This window comes from Thunnus albacares, chromosome 8, assembly GCF_914725855.1.
Source record: "Thunnus albacares chromosome 8, fThuAlb1.1, whole genome shotgun sequence".
Taxonomy (NCBI): Eukaryota; Metazoa; Chordata; class Actinopteri; order Scombriformes; family Scombridae; genus Thunnus; species Thunnus albacares.
The window spans coordinates 29,763,378-29,782,767 of NC_058113.1; the positions used below are offsets into that span (position 1 = coordinate 29,763,378).

At 41.4% G+C, this 19,390-nt stretch overlaps 1 protein-coding gene across 5 annotated transcripts in view; it reads right to left on the reverse strand.

The window, feature by feature from the left end:
- sema6e (sema domain, transmembrane domain (TM), and cytoplasmic domain, (semaphorin) 6E) overlaps positions 1 to 19,390 on the reverse strand; it is a 166,112-nt gene that overhangs the window by 39,112 nt on the left and 107,610 nt on the right. For 4 of the 5 annotated variants that reach the window (XM_044358190.1, XM_044358193.1, XM_044358192.1 and 1 more), the window contains 8 exons: positions 13,803 to 13,893; positions 11,662 to 11,784; positions 10,306 to 10,394; positions 9,513 to 9,730; positions 8,773 to 8,904; positions 8,328 to 8,483; positions 5,682 to 5,858; positions 5,009 to 5,146 (listed from right to left, as the gene is read on the reverse strand). In XM_044358190.1, coding sequence (XP_044214125.1) covers positions 5,009 to 5,146; positions 5,682 to 5,858; positions 8,328 to 8,483; positions 8,773 to 8,904; positions 9,513 to 9,730; positions 10,306 to 10,394; positions 11,662 to 11,784; positions 13,803 to 13,893 — 1,124 coding nt within the window. Of the gene's footprint in view, positions 1 to 5,004; positions 5,147 to 5,681; positions 5,859 to 8,327; positions 8,484 to 8,772; positions 8,905 to 9,512; positions 9,731 to 10,305; positions 10,395 to 11,661; positions 11,785 to 13,802; positions 13,894 to 19,390 lie in introns of those variants that run through there. The other variant, XM_044358194.1, reaches the window with a different exon arrangement.

Genomic DNA, 19,390 nt, shown 5'->3' on the forward strand with positions numbered 1-19,390 from the left:
TGCATATCTTAAAATGAGTTAGAAATGCTTAATAAACTAGATGACAGTCAATATAAATTAATTTATCCTAGACAGGACACAAAATGCTGGTAAAATATGCAAGTAGCTGGTAGATTTGCTTCACTCACAACCCCTCACCCCTCCACCCCCCCAAAGGTAATCTATTGTGGCTGGTAAAATTTGAATGTTCACAAGCCGTTTGGCCGGTGGACAGAAAAGTTAATTTTAAACCCTGATCCTGTTCATATGAAAAAAAAAAAAAAAAGAGAGACATCTCCTCTGGAGTTGAAAATCCTTGGCTCTACAGATTTTTAGAGTTTGGGGTCTCTTCTGCCCTTTTATTGTATTTTTTTTATTAAAACTCCCACTTCATACATTTCCTCGCTGCTGTTCAAAACAGAGTATTTTCTGAAACCTAATATTGGCAGCAGGGCCTCGAGTGAAAAAAGAAACCTGACGATGCAGACTACGGAGAGAGAGAGAGAGAGAAAGAGAGAGAAACAAGCCAAGAGTGAGAGACATGCAAAGACAGAGGAAAATGGAGGCAGAAAACAGAGAGATAGAGTAAATCTCATCTAGAGGGAGACAGATTCATTGGTGTGGTAAAGGAGGATATGGCGGCTGAAACCTGACCTCCTGGCCAGTGCTGATGAGGCTTACGGGGCCCCTAATCCCAGGATGAGGTGTGCTGTAGCTCTAGTCTCTAAAAAGGATCTTGGGATGTAGCCGGTCCGTAAGCTTAGGTAAGACAGACCCTATCCATTTTCTCCCTGTTCCTTCTTTTCCTCCTCTCTCTCTCTCCTCCAGCTTCAGGAAAAAAAAAAAAAAACAACAGCGGCCACTACTGCTGGCTCTTAGCCAATCAGCTGGATCCAATTTATGACTAAACAATGTTGAGAGCTTCTCCAGGCCTTTGCAATGAAGGTTTAGCATGCTATGGGGGTATATATATTCCCTGGTGGAGATGAGGAGAAATCCTTCTTTTGGGTTGAGAGGTTGGAGGACATTTAGAAAAAGGGGGGGTGGGGGGGGGGGTGCATGGAGCCAGCATTCCTCCCAGCCCCAAAAATAGAATCTGAAGCTGGGGAGCAAGTACATTAGCTGTGGCTAAAACATCGCCTGCAAACAAAAGCCTGTAGACAAAGAGAGATGGTTGAAGGCTCTGCCACGCTCTGCTCATAAACTTGCTTTAAAAGCAATTTCAGCCTCTTGACAGCAGTTCTTTCAAGGGTTTATTTTGCATCATTTACATAATTTACACACAACAGTGGTGTTAAGTTGATGATTACACATAATTGTTTTTAGGTCTGCAACTAATGATTATTTTCATAATCGATTAATTACTTTTAAGGGTTTTTTCCAAGTCACTGACTAAGAATTTACTCTATGAAATGTCACGAATTCTCAAAAATTGCATAGTCCATAGCGACATCTTTAAAGTGTTGCTCTGTCCGACCAACAGTTCATAACCAAAGGGTATTAAATTTACAATAAGTGTGTTCATTTGCACTTTATCTGTGTTCACTGGCTTTTGCAGTGACTTAAATGTCATGTAAATGAGCAACTTGGTTTCCCTACTCAGGGTCGAGTATTACTGATTTTCTCAGTTTCTTCTCTCTTGGAGAAAGTATCACTGTGACAGCAGAGTGGGAAAGGAAAGATGAGTAGATGTAGTAATGCATCCTTGTTTTCAAAATAGAGGGAGTGTCTAAACCGCACGGCTTATCTGCAGGGGTTCCTCAACAGTCAGTGCTCGGTCCCCTTCTCTTCTTAATAAACACCACCTCACCTGGTGCAATCATCCACTTCTATGCTGATGATACCCAACTCTTCCTATCATTCCTGCCGAAAGACCTCACAGTCTCAGCATGGGTCTCGTTGTGCCTTGCCGATATGAAGGAACGCCACCTTCAGCTTAACCTCCTCATCGTCCCAACCAAGCCTCTCTATACAAGAACAGATGAATAGCCAGCTCGAATTTGTCCAACACTTGCCCACAAAGTCTGCCTGAAACTTGGGTGTCATGAATGCTGACCAAGTAACTTTAAGGTTCACATGGCCTTGATAGCTTGGTCGTGTTAATTTCCCCAGTACAACGTCAGGAAGATCAGACTCTACCAGTTTGAGCATGCACCACAACTCCTGGTACAGGCTCTCATAATATCACGCATTGGCAGGTCTCTCCACATGCATGTTCATACCTCTGCAGATGATCCAGAACGCAGCAGTGCATCTGGTCTTCAACCAGCCCAAACCAGCATATCACTCCGCTGTTCATATCCCTCCCCTGGCCAAATTCAAAACCCTGACACTCACTTACAGAATAGCAACTAAAACGGCTCCCACCTACCTGAACTCCCTCATTCAGGTCTATGCTTCTTCCCGCTTACTACACTCTGCCAATGAAAGGTGCCTGGTACCACCACCAGAACATGGCCCTAAATTGCTAGCCAGACTTCTCTGTAGTTCCCCAGTGGTAGAACGAGTTACCAAACTCCATTTGATCTGCCGTCCCTCTTGATCTTTAAGAAAGAGCTAAAGACCCAACTCTTCTGCCAACACCTGATGGACTCATTAAAAAATAAATAAATTATCTGCTTCTATGCACTCTATGCATTGCCTGTTGGCACCTACATCCTATTGGACTTGGCACTTACACGCGTTGTTCTCTTCTGACTAGATCCTTGCTTGTGTTGTATTAACTCTCAGGTGTACATCGCTTTGGATAAAAGCGGCTAGCAAATGAAACTGTAACATTGTAACCATTTCGAAATTCACACACATTTGCGCTGTAGGGATACGTCGTGCGCTTTCACTACAGAGCTTGTCCTCTCACTGAGCCGTCAAACCTCCAACACACACAAATGAAAAAATAAATAAATAAATAAAAAAAATTCAGGAGGCAGTGTATTGTATCACTACTAGAGTTGAAGGTGCCCTGAAGAGTTTTCTTGTAAAGAAACAAGTTATGTTGACATTCATTGTTACTCACCAAAACTTTTTGTGCGTGTCCTTGTGATCTACAAATGTGTTGAATACATTTCCTTCCTCATAAAACATTTGCTGAACAAATTTTTTTTTTTAAGTATTTCTGCATTGTTTACATTCATGTTAACTCGCTTGCAGTCTTCTTCTTCTCTGCCTTTGTTGGTGCATAGATGTGTTTCTTGGTGCATTACAGCCATCTTTAGATCAGGGGAATAGTGTGAAATGAATGGTATGACTATGTATTGTGCATACAAAAACAGGGACCCACTCATAAAAAAAACTGCTCCATAGCGACACTAGAGGTCAAAAACTCCACAGGGAACCTCTAAGATAAGTATGTTGTGCTTCCAAATTAAGGCTGGGAGTTGGGGAGAAATCTGTATACTGACTTTCTCTGAGCAACCTGGTTTACTGTAAAAATACTGAATCATATAAAAACAAGAGTACTCCATTACTTACAAACCCGATGAATTCCAGTTTCTTTCTTAGCCCTTCGTACCAGTTAGCATCAGCTGTCATGCCAACTGTAAACCTCAGGGATATTAAACTATTATTCTCAAAATTGCACACTTAAATGCTTTTTATTTCAGCTGTATAAAAACATAGGATCACTTACACTCAAACATGAACTTCAGGCAGAAAACCGATCAGAATTGGCCTATAAAAACGTTCAACCTTGCTTGTAACCACAGCATATCTTACGTGGCAAGCACAGCATACATCCCCAGTGCTCGGTTTCATCTTACTCTCACTTACCTGCCAACACCACAAATAACCTCAGAGTGCTTTTGGGGGGAAAGTGGGCCCAACCAACTCTATGTAACAGGCAGATAACAGCATAACATCTGTTATTTGGTACGGGCCTTTGTCCAAAAGCTTCTGACAGCATCATGAGTGGACACATTTCTTAAATTGGTGGCTGGAGAGGAAATTGAACCAGCCTTAATTGCGTTACCTGGCAGTGAAACCTTTAAACCATGTAGTGTTTTTGGGCCGTCTCACTCTTCAGGCTGGTTTTGAGATGTTCCAATATCTTTGAATTGTTGTGTTTTTCTGACTTTTGACCATTTTCCTTCATCTTTACACATTTTCCAAAAGATTTGTTTTTTTTTTTTCCATTTGTATAATCTTTGCCTATTTCCTCCTAAAGTCTGCTGCAAGAACATCTACACAAACTTCTGATTTGTTTAAATTTCTGACAATGTACACACTCTTAGATGTCCTGAATAGAAATCCATTTGCTCCATTTTTCTAGGTTTCAACAGGGTTTTCATGTTTTTTTTTTGTTTTTTTTCACTCGACTAAATCTGGTCTTGAAATAGAAGACAGGTGTTCGGACAGTAACTTATGATTATTTTCATTGATACATCTATTCAATTTTTCCTATCAATCATTTCATTGTTTAATCTTTTGTCAGAAAATAGAGAAAGTTCCAAAAGCCTGTGTTGATATCTATAAATTGCTGTCCTACCAGCAGTCCAACAGTTTTAAACATATCCATTTTATCTCTCCTTCCATTGTTGGAGGTTTATATTATATGGGTCCGGGTTGCCGAGGCAGCAAGATAAGTAAGTGTCCCTCCAGTGTGTTGTGGGTTTGCCCTGGGGCCTCCAGCATCCAGGAGGCCTCCTGATCAGACACTAAACCGCCTCAACTGACTGAATCTAAATGTGACATAGCGGCGGATGGTTCCACTTGGGACCTCCTTCTATATGTCCAGGCCCTCACTTTGTCTCTAAAAGTGAGCCCAGCCACTGTGCAAAGAGACTCATTACCCAAAGCTCATGAGCATAGTTGACAGTTGGAAAGTCGATCAAAATAAAATAGAAAACTTTACCTCTAAGGCTCAGCCCCCTCTTCACCACAACAGTCCGGTGCAACGTCTGCACCAACGTAACAACTCCAGACAACTTCCAGTTCATCTCTACCCCATTAATGGACAAAACCCTGAGATACTCACGCCCAACCATAAACAATCCACTGTTTTCTACCAGCACCACGGTCACCAGTGTGTACTCACTTCTTGCAGTTGGTGTAGTCGGAGCAGCGGCTGAGCGGCACACGGATCACGCAGCTGGAGAAGGCCACGAACAACGCGTGATGATCCCGATCCAACTCGAGACCCAGCACCCTCCTGTCCTCCCCCCGCACATTGCATCTAGGAACACAGGGGGAAAAACATCAACTGTCACAATCAGACATTTTCAATTTTTTTTTGTTTCATTTTGTTAAAATCATCGCTACAGATGGCTGGCACAGTCTGAAAAATTATACAAAGAGCCGGCTGTGAATCGAACTCTATGCAGATAGACATTTCAAGCTGTGCAGTCAGAAAACAAAAGACGACACTGGGAGAAAAAAAAGAAAGAAAAAAAAAAACATCCCCTCGAGCTGTACAGGGTGATGCAAAGTGTTACAATAGACCAAAGAATGGGTGGGCAGGACAGATCAAGGCAGAACACAGAGAGGAGGAGAAAAAGCAAGAAAGGCGATAAAAGAAAAGATCAGAGGAAAAAAGTGAGAGAAACATACAAAGTAGAGGACAAAGAAAGAAAAAGGGAAACAGACATGAAAAAAAAAAGAAAACGAGAATGAACAAACAAAAGACGAAAAGAAATACAATTAAGGAAAAAAGATAGGGGAGAGCTTAAAACAGATCCGACACAGAAAAAGACAAGACAAGATTGTCTGACTTGTTGGGGTTGTAGACGTCAATGTCCTCCAGGAGTTGGGTGCTGAAGGACGCGTTGGTTCCCTCGGTGCTGGCCAGGATCTTCAACACGTGGCCGTTGTCTGAGCCGAGGAAAACCACCGTGTAGTTCTTGTTGGGCCCCGCCGACGTGTCCACCGCTATCTGGGTCAACTTGAACCTGCGTTATATAAAAAAAACAAAAAGAAATTATAAAACACAACTGTGCTAAAAAATTGATGTTTGTGGAAAAGAAAGAACGGAAACGCCGACTTATAGAATCACATTTCGAGTAAAGAGATCAGCTAAAATGAAGCAGACGGTTCTCTTCAAACTGACGTAACTTAGAGGGGGCTAACAATGTCAACGTGCTGCTTAACATGTTAATATTGCTTTGTTTTATCAAAGTCAATTTCCCATGGTAAACAAAACAAACAGTGGGCGAGTGCTGAGCTGATTGTATAAAGCATCGGCATGCAATCAATCACATCATCTAGCAACCCACCAGTCCCTTCCTCCATCGCCTACATCCTTTAATCCCTTCATCCTATAAATTCATCCATCCACCCACAGCCACTCAATCGATCCATCCTTCTTCTTGTTTATGGGACGAGTATCATGTCATGTTTAAAAATTGGAAGAAAAAAACCTTTGAAAGCTTGAAATTTAATAAAAAAGTTTTGAAGGCTTGCATAATGTTTTGATAGGATGAAAATAAATTTAAAATCTCTGCAAATGTTATTTTGTATTTGAGTTTTTCCTTCTTCACAAATGCTGCGTTACTTTTTAGGAGTGTTTCTCCAACACTAGTTTGTTTTCCAGGTTTGAAACTTTGTAAACGGTGATCTGAAAACTGCTGCTCGTATGTTGGGAAGAAAGTTTTGAAATGTTGAGACTTGAGTTTTTGAAAGGGCGAAGTTTTATTTTGAAACTTTTATGGATGTAGATATGCACCCGATGTACAGCCTATCAAAACATTATGCAAGCCTTCAAAACTTAAGTTTCAATCTTGGAAAACCTTTTTTATTAGATTTCAAGTTTTCAAAGCTTTTTTTTTTTTTCCAGTTTTGAAATATGACATGATAATCATCCGATAGTTCATCTTCGACTGCTGTCTCTTTGATCTCTTTCACGTTTTCTAGTTTTTGTATGTAATGATATCCAGTGAACTGCTGCTTCATTTTCAGCACCATCCTGCTTCATATTCATCCGACTCCACAGTCACACCCGGGAGCTTCCCAGTATCACCACAGTTGTCTCCTGCTGGCTCCACTGGAGCAGCCGTGGATTAAGAGCCGTGTTGAAGGGCACCTTGAGTCCGGCGGTTGTTGACAGAGGGATAAGCTTTACTTATTCATTTCCTCCGTCTGCAACTCTGGCCCCGGGATTCAAACAAACAAACTAACTCTAACAAACCCGGCATGTTTCTGGCGTCACGTTCCTTCTATAAAGGACGCCGGCAGAGACTCCTGTGCCCTCACTTTTCTCCCGCGGTCCCCTCCGTGTCGTTCCCATAGAAGCTGGTGTGTTTACCCACATGGGCTCGACCGGCACGTCGCCGCACAGGCTCGGTAGTATTGCGTGATGCACTTCTGGTTAGATTTCATTTATCTAGCTCCTCTCTGGGGAAAGACGAGGCAGATGTGATGTTTTTGGCGCCAGATGTGTAGCGGCGCATGTTTCCCCAGTGTGGAGCCACTGCAGTGTCTAGCTGGCTGTCAGCCTGGCTCTGCTTCAGGAGGCACGGAGGAGGCTCCAGTATACTGTGTGTGTGTGTGTGTGTGTGTGTGTGTGTGTGTGTGTGTGTGTCTCTCTAAGGCTGAATCTGTGATGTGTATCAGCTGTGTGTGTGTATATCCATGTCTGAGCTTTATGCATTACTGTCTGAAACACTTGTGACACTTATCACTGATGCAACATTCAACCCATCATCATCCCATATCAGTAGATTCTCAAATGTCACAACACACACACACACACACACGCACACACGCACACACAAACCGGTGACTTCTTCACTTCTATGCAAGCTGTAGAGGAACATCTGCAGGTCGAGTCAGCGCTCAAGGAAGATCCCATCCCTATGCGGCTTGTCTTTGATGTGGGCCGAGAGATCGACCGTTGGAAAAAAAAAAAAAAAAAAAAAATCCGATGGGTTTTAATGAGGGACAAGGTTGTGTGTTCCACCTGAGCTCACTCTTCGATACCAATCACAGCTCAGAGTGTGGAAACACTGCCGGTACATTATGTTGCTACAGAAAATAGAAAACAATACCTGCATACCAACCGTAAAAAAAAGGAAAAAAGACCCTGGTCTTTCCTGGTAATGGTCTGTTTCATAGCTGCAGCCAGCCTCTGAGGTTTAACAAAAGCATAAAATGCTTCCCCCTCACACCCATTTTTAAACATTTCTGTCCACCTCTTGTAATGTGAGCTGGGACTGGGACTAGTGTACATGAACTAAGTTTAGTCCCTGGTGTTCCAGTCGAATAGCAGGTTAAATTGAGGGCTTGTGTTCCTGTGGTGGAAATGCTCTATAAATAAAGTTTACCTGATGAAGCTTCTCAGTCAAAAGCTTTTGATTCAGTAAGGATTTTAAAGATTCGGCGAAACGTATCTGATAATTTCATCGTTAAATAAACCCCCGTACCTGCTGGTGGTGCGGGTGAAGTAGGGTCTGTCGTTGACCGAGGGGACGGACTCGTCCATGAGCGGGTAGGACTTGATGAAAGTCAGCGTGTCGTCGGGGAAGGTGGTGGACGACTTGTAGGCAGCTGCTGAGCCCTCGCCAGCGCAGCAGCCCGGCCTGTACGACAACAGCAGCAGTTAGAACAAACAAACAAAAAAACATCAGGATTGAATCCAGTTCCATGGGCACAGATGTAAAAACACTGGCAGCTGTTTGTTTTTGGGGATGATCAAGAGGGAAAAAACAGGTGTCTTGTGTGTGGCTGCTGTTTTTTTTTTTTTTGTTTGGAGATGTCTGTGCAGAACAATATCAGCAAGCAGCTGCAAAAAAAACTCCACTGTCAAAGTTAGAAAAAAAACATGTTCTTGGAAAGTGACAGTTTGCTATTTAAAGATGTGTCTCTTACCTCGGTTTTGGGACCTGCTCCTCTGGAACAGGTGTCCACGCCGACTCGCTGTTCCTCTGCTCTTTGAATTTGCCACTGAAGGCCTTCTCTATGTCGTCCATATAGAAAGCACAGACTGCTGAGCCGGTGATGCTGTTGGAGCGGCCGCAAAAAGAAGACGACGTTACAAAGAGCAAGACAAAGGTTTGAAATCCAGAACCTCGTCTCCAAGCCTGGAACAACCAGGCGATTCAGGAAACCCATATGTGGTCACATGTACATTAAATATTGCTTTTTTGTTCTTGTTCCTGTAATTTTCTTTTTATTAGTTTTGTTATCATTGTTAATGTGCTATTAGTGAAGTTTTATTGTGAAGGAGTGGAGTGTAGAGTAACCAGGACTCACTATAGATTATTTAAACTACTGTGTATGAAGGCTGGACTTTATCTTTATGTGTATGTAGGTTTTTTTTTTTCTTTCTCACAACTTGTTTCAGCTTGAATGAGTGTTTCATCGAGGTTACTGCCCACATAACACACTTGGTGGTCATCCACATTTCCTAGAACCATAGTTAAATACCAACTCTTATTGTAACATCTACATCAGCTGCCTGATAGCTGCGGTTTCACTTGTGTGTGACTCCGAGCGTCTTTTTTTACCGTTAAACATTGACTCAAAAACCGAGGTACATTCCTGACTCCACCTCAGCTTCACTTCAGAAACAAATAATACAAACCTGACACCCGTCTGTCCTTACTGACCTGTTCGCCTGTGTGGTGAAGACGCCGAGGACGGCCGGCCTGTGGTTGATCTGCAGCACGTTGGTCAGCGACTGCAGTACGTCAAAGTAGAAGAAGGAGTCGCCGGGGACGGAGCAGTTCAGCCGGGCTTTGAGGAACGACGTCCAGTAACGTTCTAGCACCCTCGGGGAACCGCCGTTGTCGTTCTTACAAACGCGTGCGACTCTGGAGAAAACCACCTGAGGGGGACAGGAAGTCCGAAATCTCTTACAGGTGACACAACTCATAGATCACGCTGTTTACCACAACACGCTCAGGCAGAGCTGATGTGGAACACTGACGCAGTTAAACATCTTGTAGGCGTGCGGTTTGCAGGGCAGGCTAGGGCTGTCCCGAATACCTTTTTTTAGGCTTCAAAGCTTTGGTCGCAATATTCAAATCTATTGGATATGAATAAAGCTTTGTGGAGGGGGGTGGAGAGAGAGAAGGAGAGACGACGGAGGCAGCAGGGGAGTATCACGGTGCAGGTACCTCCTCCTCCTCGGTGTCGCTCGTGCTGCTGGTGTTTTGTCGGTCTGCGTCCAGGAGGTACCTGCACCATGACTTGCTCTTCCCTAGTACCTCTATCTCTCTCTTTCTATTCACCCACCCCTCTTCCTTTCAAAAACCGGGGGGGGAGGCTTCAAAACATTCGCTACATCCCTAACGGCGACTAATGTTCTACTTCAATCCTCTCAGTGACCAAACACTCACCGAACCGCAAGCCTGACGAGCTTCTGGTCTGGTAAAGAAAGAAAGACTAAGAATCTCTCACCTTGCCAAGAGTGGTGTACTCCACTGCGATCTCGCTGAAGAAAAAGTACACGTAATTCCCGTACTCGATAGCGTGGAGGAAATGGGGCTCTGTGGGAGACAAGAAGAAAAGATGTGTGACAAACACACTGGCACTGATGCCTTATTTTCCTACATGACAGTGTATTGTGAGGAGGCAGGGAGTGGAGACGGGTAAACACAGATGCTCAATTTGGAAAATGGGTCCAAGGGAATGCAGGACGACTGTGTTCTAAATTTGCAAATTTGAATATTACTGTAGGATGGAAAACATTCTTACAGCCACAGAGATAATGCTCAGTTTTTTTTTTTTGAAATAGCAGAACTAGCGCCGCATCAGTGCTGATAAAAGCATCATCAGCTGAAGGCAGAATTCATACAGCTGAGGTTTTTATATCGTTGAATGCATTTTGGTTTAGATTTGAACATTTGTAAGTTACTAAAGTTATAAAACTTAAAAGACATAATTAAGAAGGTTGAAGCACTGCAGCTCAGAGTGTGACGTCGCCCCGCTTACACCTTATTTGTCGTGACCTACTTCCTCCGAATATACTGCCATGTCCTGATTCTGAACCATTAAACTGATATGCTTAAATGACTGATATGATATGGTTGAGCGTACGGCTGATGTGTGTGTGTGTGTGTGTGTGTGTGTGTGTGATTGCAACTACTGAAAATGAGGTGACACGATCAGATTGTTTTCCCCTCTCGCAATTACAGACGGGTGTTAGAGAGTGATGAGTCTTTCTCTAACAAATTATCTTTGGCCGAGTTCAGACACCAGCTTACAGAAAGCACAGTGAATAAATATTAGCCAAATTATATTGTGGACTTTGGGGAAGTTACTCATGGAATAAACTTTAGATCTGCTACGGCTAGGGCTAGCTAAACATGAGAAACCTGCTACCTCAATATTTTGCACATTGCTCTTTGCTGATAAAAACAAGAGAAAGGACAAATAAAAGATCTGATAAGAGATTAATTAGCATAAAAGTTTGGCAAATCTGGGTGTTTTGCACACCTAGAACCACCGTCACTGAGATGTGACGCTGTTGTCCATGAAGACTTCCCTGTTGGCCGTACCACGTGCCAAACTAAAAACCAAAGGCGACTGTGCTTTCTTTGCCGTGGCAACCAGACTTTTTTTTAGAATAGCTGTGTCTGTATGTGTTCTTGAATGTGTCTTTCATGGTTTTTGTGTCCTACTTTGTCCCAACGTCACTGTAAAGCACTTTGTAACCTGTGTTAAAAAAAAGGTGCTATATAAATAAAGTTTTACTTTTAACCACCTCACAATGTGCCACATGTAAGTTAATTAGTTAAGATGCCTGATTCTCACCTCGCAGCCATTTAGAGTCATACTTGACTGTACGTAGAACAGGGCTACTCTCTCCCAGGCTGCGATAAATCACTGCATCGCTCGCCAAGAAGTCAGTCATGGTGGCTGAGTAGAAATCTCCACCTGAGAGAAAAAAAAAAAAGAGTAATTGGATTTATATTCAAGGATCACAATTCCAAAGAACAACCAACTTCTCTTAAGTGTCTATTTTGGTCACAGGTGACTTTTATTGCCCTTTAGTAAAAAAAAAAAAAAGAGGCAAAAGGAGAACAGATGTAGGAGAACGTTTCAACTCTTAATATCAACCCCCGTGTGAACTTTGCATAAATGTCAGTGGAAAGCTGGCAGGATTGAGTGCAGGTTTGGCTCTCCCTTCACTCTTCCATGAACTTGACCCAAACGTGTTCGCAAAGTATCGGCTTCCTTCGCCGCTATGATTAGTAAGGAAGCTGTGAAATTTAACCTCAAATCTGAATCCATCAAGGGGGCAGATTGAGATTACACCCTGTGTTGATTTACATCATTTACAGAGAGACGTATGGTTAGTAAACATCTACAGCAATTTAGTCTGTTATTAGATTCTCATTTTTACGTGATATTTTTAAAAAAATCTTTTATCCGCATGTGTGAGATAAAGCAAACTGAACTACATCGCTGGCAGTGTGTTCCCTAAAGGATCATACCAGTTGTTTTTTGCATGTTTAAGCACATTCACTACAATTTATGTGTATTTAACATCATAGCAAATGATCTTGACAACCATGCTGCTGTGTTTTAGAAAGTTTGTTTTCCATTTCAGGCATCCATCCATTTCTATTCATTTCTATTCATTCCCATCCAGCAAGAAAATCAAAACAGGCTCTTGAAACTTTATTTATACTGTAATGGATTACACAACTTGAGCAAGTCTTGTTTGTCAAAAGTTACATTGTCATTATTATGAAATAATGTCAGAGCTTTCGAATCAATCTGCATTTAAACAGCATTACTGCTTAATAATGTAACATTGACTGAAACTGAATGCAGACTTGATGGGTCACTGTGATGGATCACAACGGTCTGCTGATTGCTTTTCACAACATATGAAAATTAATGATTTATTGTCCTGTCTGACACTGGTAATGGTGCTTTGATGTCCAGGAGGTTGCTGACCTTAATGAGATTTTACTTGGTTAAATAAAAAATAAAATAAAAGGAAACCAAATACTTAAACTGTATAAGCATGCATTTGAAAATGCTCAGCATGAAATATGGCATAAAAGTAATTTGTATTCAACGAGCTAAATCCTGCTAAAAACACTAGTAAACTACCAAACGTTCCACTGAGAGACACAGAAGGTCGTTTCTGCTGGCGGCCGTCGACTCTCTGCTGCAGAACGTCATATGATTTCCCTCTTCACACAAATAACTGATAACTGGTTAACAACTGTAATACGTAATTATTATTATAGTTCTGCACAATCTATAATAATAACAATGTTTCTATGGCACACCTTTTAATAATTATAAATCTATTCTTAATTTTATTTTTTTTATCATATTTCATTATATACTATGTATAAAATCATTGCATGATGGATAATAACTATTTTTATCTGTCTCACAACTATCATTTTATTATATACTACATATATAATTACTGCACAATGTATAATAACCTTTTGTATTTAACTATTTATTTTATTTTGTGATTTTTGCTGGATGATGTGACACTTCGATTCCCCTCAGGATTAATAAAGTATTTCTTATTTTTATTCATATTCAAAAAGTCCTTTACTTATAATCATACAGTATATGATTGATGATGTGTAATATACACACATTTTATTCTGTCCTTAATTCAAGACTGACTGTATTTTCAAACAATTACACAAGACTGCATGACCTGATGCATCACCTGTAGAGACTGAAAAGGTAAATTAGCTTCATTTGACTTAGAAAAGGTGTTTATGGTCCAGTATAATGATCCAGTTTGCTTTTACTGGTGAGAAACACCAGTTTAATTTTCAAACCAATATAAAGTGTGAACTGCGGTGAATTCTGAATCTAAATTATAGAAAGTGAATAATGCTGAAACTTTACGATCAGCCCCAGTAGGAGTTGAACCTGTAATGTTTGTTTTGTCGTTCTGCTTTATTCACCTGCAAAAAGTCCGACGTTGGACTGGCGGGACTCGAAGGGGCAGCGAGCCTGTCCCACCACCTCCTCCCCTTCCTGCTCCAGTGTCGACATCTGAAAAAAAAACAAAAACAACCTTCATGAGACCGACTGTAACGCTAACCCAACAGAAAAATTGGGACATAAAAGACAGAGTTACGACTGTAAACACAACAACAACAACAACAGCTTTACGGTTTACACCTGTAAACCCACAAGGTCGCCGCCTCTCCGACTGCAAAAAAAAAAAAAAAATCAATCTGCCTCAAACCTACAAAAGTCTTAAATATAATAAGTATTGCGGTTGAATGCGAAGGATGCACACACCGAATCAGTGATAATGAAAAGCAAACACATGCATTATAAAGATTAGTTTCTTATTTGATGTATTGTATGTGTGTCAGCTCCATAAAAGATGTGTGTGAAGTTGGGAGTCCTGCTGTCAGGACCAGAGAAGACAGTTTATCTCTCAGCCGCAGATATTTAGCTGCTATTTTCCGACCTGCTGTTAACAAGGTTGTAAACCTCAGATACAACAATAAACAAATCCCAGCGGTGTGTATACGTATGTGTGTGTGTGTGTGTGTGTGTGTGTGTGTGTGTGTGTAGGGACTGGAGGTCGAATGCATGCAGAGCAGCTTCAACGCGCTGTATCAACAAGGACACACACACACACACACACACACACACACACACACACACACACAATGTTAAGTCTATTAACACACGGCTCGGTTTATGTGATGCTGTGTCTTCTGACACGTGTTTGTTATTCTGTCAGAAAACTCATTCTGTACCTTCACTGCAAACCCCCTAATCAGGGCTGCAGCGGTAAATTAAAAAAATAATAATATTGCATAGAGTTAATTATTTCAAATGAGGATTATCACTAATCTTGTTATTACTGTTGGCAGTTTGTACATGTTGGTCATAATATTGTGTCTGTCCTGTCCTGTTTATTTAGCTGCAATATGAGATGAGAATCTCCAAATGTCAGCCGTAAACATGAGATGATTGGACTTTTTTAACAAACTTGTGAACACGTCTGAACAGAAGATCACAAGACGGGTTTTTAATTGGGGGGGAAATTTTGTACGAACGTCTTTATTTTGTATGTTTTTCAGTGCAAATTGTTCTCTATGTGTAAGGAAAGAAAGCAAATCTAAATCACATGCGTAGCCTTGCAGATGTTTATTTGTTGAACCTAAGAGAGGAGACAAAGTTCTTTGTTTGCAATGTAATGTTTTATGTAACAAGTCATGTTGTTTCACCCGCTGCACCAGTACCGCTGGTGTCATTAAGTCCATGTGGGCTGGAAACAACAATTACTAATACAACATGAAATGTCAATTGGATCTCCCGAAGGACTCATAATACCGTCATCTGCTCCCATTAAAATTTCTTACTTTATTAACAGAATACATCAATGCATCATCATCCCTTACACACGCACACAAAAAAAAAGATCTAAATTTCTTCTTCATAGGGTTCATGAAGTTCACTATTTCACTAAATCAAGTAGAGTTTAACTACAGAGCTCAAAACCGCTAGTTTGTCTCATAAACTAAAGTGTGTAAAACAAAAAGCAGCTGTTTTCATTATATTTGGTTGAGATTTAACAACAGTGGTCGCAAACTTTAGTAGCAAACGAGAAGTGATGTTCGGCTGATTAGTATTCTGATGCCGCATGTTTTAAATGCCGTCTGATCTGATGTGTGTCCTGTCCGACCACCGCTGTTTCTACCTCCGTGTGTCCCGCAGGAGGGACGAGTCAATTTTTTTTTGTGTGACAATGTCGGTGCAGCCGGGGATTCGTTTGTTTTCGTTTCAACCTTGCCCAAGTGGGTGGTTGGTTAATGGTCGCTCTGTGTGCTTATGACAATACGATGTTCCTGTGGAGGAGAAAATAATTCAATTCCAAACCTTACAATAGGACTTTGGCACATAAACTCTGCATAAATTCTCTGAGGGATTTGTAGAAAAAACATGTCAGATTTTTGCAAAGAGTTGGGGGGGACATGTTTACTCTCCACTACACCCCTTGAACCTGATGCAATCTTACTCAACAGCTCTGTCCTAAATATCACCACTCTGAGGTTTTAAGAGTTCACTTATTGTTCAGATGCTTGTTTGTGTTGTTGTAGAAATAATTTCAAATATGTGGAGCAATTGTGTGTTGTTGTTTTTTTTATTGTTTCCACTTCTTGTTATGAGCTTTGGTCAGATTTAGTGGAAAAAAAAATACTTTTCACACACACACACACACAAAAAATGGATAAGTTCAGGAAGTGGCAATGACTAAGTGCTTTTCCAGGTTTGCTTTTTACCACATGAAGCAGATACATGAGGAGAAGCAAAATATGAAACATGTCCAAAAGAAGAAGAAGAAACATGTGACCAAGAGAACACATGACAGCAGGGTATTCACTCAGATTTTAGTCCCACATGTACATTTTATTATATCAATGGGACATCCACCAATTCAGATTCTTTTTTATTGTGGTAGTTGCAAAAAGGGTAAGAAGTAATATTTTTTCCATATACATGTATTCTGCTAACCAGAGAGCTTGTTTGTTAAGTATTCTTGTACCTAGAAAAGTCATGTAGCTTTAAGTGACAAGTGAGAACACATAATATAATCAAGGTTGTGTCCACAGAAACAGAAATAAACACGGTTACGAAAAAAACCCATTCAGTCTCTAATCAGTAATCACAAGATGTGTGTTCTTCAAATAAAATTAAATTCTGTTTCTAATCTGATTAGAAAATCGACAATATTGAGCAAACTTCTTTTCCTTGCGGAGTGACATGATTTGAAGTGAAACAGCAGTCTGTTAATCGCAGAAACAGACCTCAGATGTCGGAGAGAGAGAGAGAGAAGTGAAGGATTCAACAAAGCTGGTGCCGGTGACTGCGGGATCGTTACCCCAGTGGGCAGATGAAGACAGATGGATTTGACGCTTCAAGGTTTTGTTGTATCGCAAACGAGTGTTGAAGACAGCCCTCTCTGTTGTCTACAGACCAGCTGTCTCAGCAGTCTGGTCAGTGAAGCTGCGTGTTCATGGCTGGGCATCTATTCATGTCTTAGACTAACACACACACACACACACACACACACACACACACACACACGCCTCTCACTCAATCCCCTCTTGTCCTCCACAGATTTTTTTTGTGGAGTCCCAGAGACAGATTCCTTGATATGATTTACACTTCCTCCCTCTCTCCCCAGCTGTCTGGATAGTCATCTCTTGTACTTTTTTTTTCCAGACAGGGGAGAGAGAGACGAGGGAGACGAGGGAGACGAGGTGGTGGGGAGGGAGGAGGGGAGGGAAGAGGGGAGGGGAGGGTGGGTCACAGCTGGGGGGCTACAGAGAGAAAAAATGTGTAGATGTGTATTTTTCGATGAAAGAGTAAATCAGCTGCTCTCTAGCAAAGGGAGTGGATGACGTGTGCATTTAGGTCAGTATGCAGTTCTTCTAAACAATTTACACGAACCTCACTCTGTGTATGAACTCTCAGACACACTGTGTAGATGATTAATGATACTGTATACGTCCGTTACGACACCCGAGAAAATGATTTGACCCTAAAAAGTAATAATTTAAGGCAGTGAGTTTGTTATTTAACAAAATTCTGTCACTTGAATTGAATAGTTCAACATTCGAGGAAATAAATCTATTTGTTTTCTTGCTGTGAGTTAGATATCACAGCGTCTTGATATCACTCATGTCACATTGTATGAAGCTGGAGTCAGGAGGCCGTTAGCTTAGCTTAGCTTAGCTTAGCTTAGCTTAGCATAAAGGCAGGAAGCAGGCAGAAACAGCTAGCCTGCTTCTGTCTCAAGTTCAAAAATACACCAACTTGCACCTCTAAAGCTCAATTAAAAAGGTTACATATCATGCAAAATGCACTTTTTCATGTCTTTTCAACATCCATACAATCAGACTTCTTTTTTGGAGCCGGTGGAGTCGCCTCCTGCTGGTTATTAGAGAGAATGCAGGTTTAATTCACTTCTGCGTTGGTTTCAGACCCGGAGCTACCTGCTTCGTTGACGACCATCAGTACAGAACTTTTATTTTTCCTATCCATAGTGGGAACCATGCTTGTGTTAATACATCCTCTCACTGTCTAAACCTTTAAATGATTTCCTAATTTCGCTCTGTACTTGACAGACTACAGTCCTCGCCTATCCTGACCTCCTTGATACTGACCAGAGAATAAATTTATAGGTCTGTAAGCTTGAAAAAAAAAAAAAAATCCACTGAAATGTAAAATCTGGAGTTATTCAGCTTCCCTTTGGGCTTCAGTCTCCCCCCACGCTGTTAGATTTACAGTCTGTGCTGTAGGCCCTGAACTCCATCCTCCCCTAATAGCCTGCTGTGAATCACAGTCCGAACCTGTGATGTCACCTGTGAGGCTCCATCACGACGTCATGACGGGTTTTATTCGACAGACTTCAAACTTTGGGAGCTTCTCCCTATCTGTGCGGTATCCGTGTGTTTCTAGAGTATAATGTTTTCACTTAGCAGGCGTCTCTCCCCCCGTGCGCTGTTATTTATGACGAGAGTGATGGAATAACCATGAAGATGAGGTACAGCTGAGAGCCTGCTCTACCGCTGTTGTTTCGTCTCTTGACTCTGTTGTCTATTCCCCATCGTCTTCACGCCTCTCACTCCCTTCCTCTCGTTCCGTCTCCTCCCTCTGTTTGTTTCAGAAGTGTGAAAGAAGCTGTTGTATTGTTTGCTTTCATTGGCGTATCACGTGTCCCTGTCACCAGATTGCTTCCTCTGTCTTGTTGAGCCGACGTGTTATTCCACCAGCATTAAAGCATTTGAAGTCAACTGGCCATGCGAAAAAAAACCAAATATGACAAACAATCACAGAGAAACAGGTCAGCTGCTGATATGTGATTGTATGGATGGTTGCCTGATGTCTAGTCAAGGATTTAACACATCAGATTCCATATATGTCAATAAGTATATTATACCGCACATTAGAGTTTCAGCAGCTCCTCTTTGTATATAGTTTTTTCTGAATTCTGCAAATATTCTCATGACTGTTTAGTCTGTCTCCTTTAATGCATTTTAAAAGTTTTTTTTTTTTTTTACATGTGCACCTGCAGTTTGAGCTCAGAGAGCTTTAGTCGTCATCATTGAAAACACAAACAGAAGTGCTGCCTGCCAGACTCCTTTTATAGCTGACAAATGCTGCATTCGACCCGGTATGACCCCTTCTTTGCAGCAGAGTTTGTGTAGGTGGTTTTTTTTCATAGTAGATGTCCTTTTTCCCCCCCCAAGTGCTGTTAACATTATGTCGTCTATTGTTCGGGCTCTTGTAACCGATCACATGTATGCTCCATCTCTATCGGTGTACTGGCAGTATTGAGAGTATTGAGACTGCGACATGAAGTTTCTAACCTTTTTTTTTTTTTGCCTTATTCAAGATATATTTACTGGTCAAAACTGACCTTTTAAATGTTATTGTTCAATTGTAACACTGTAAAATATTCAGCACAACCCTTATCAAACAACTTAAAGGGCATATTCGCTGCAAAACACCGATATCGGCC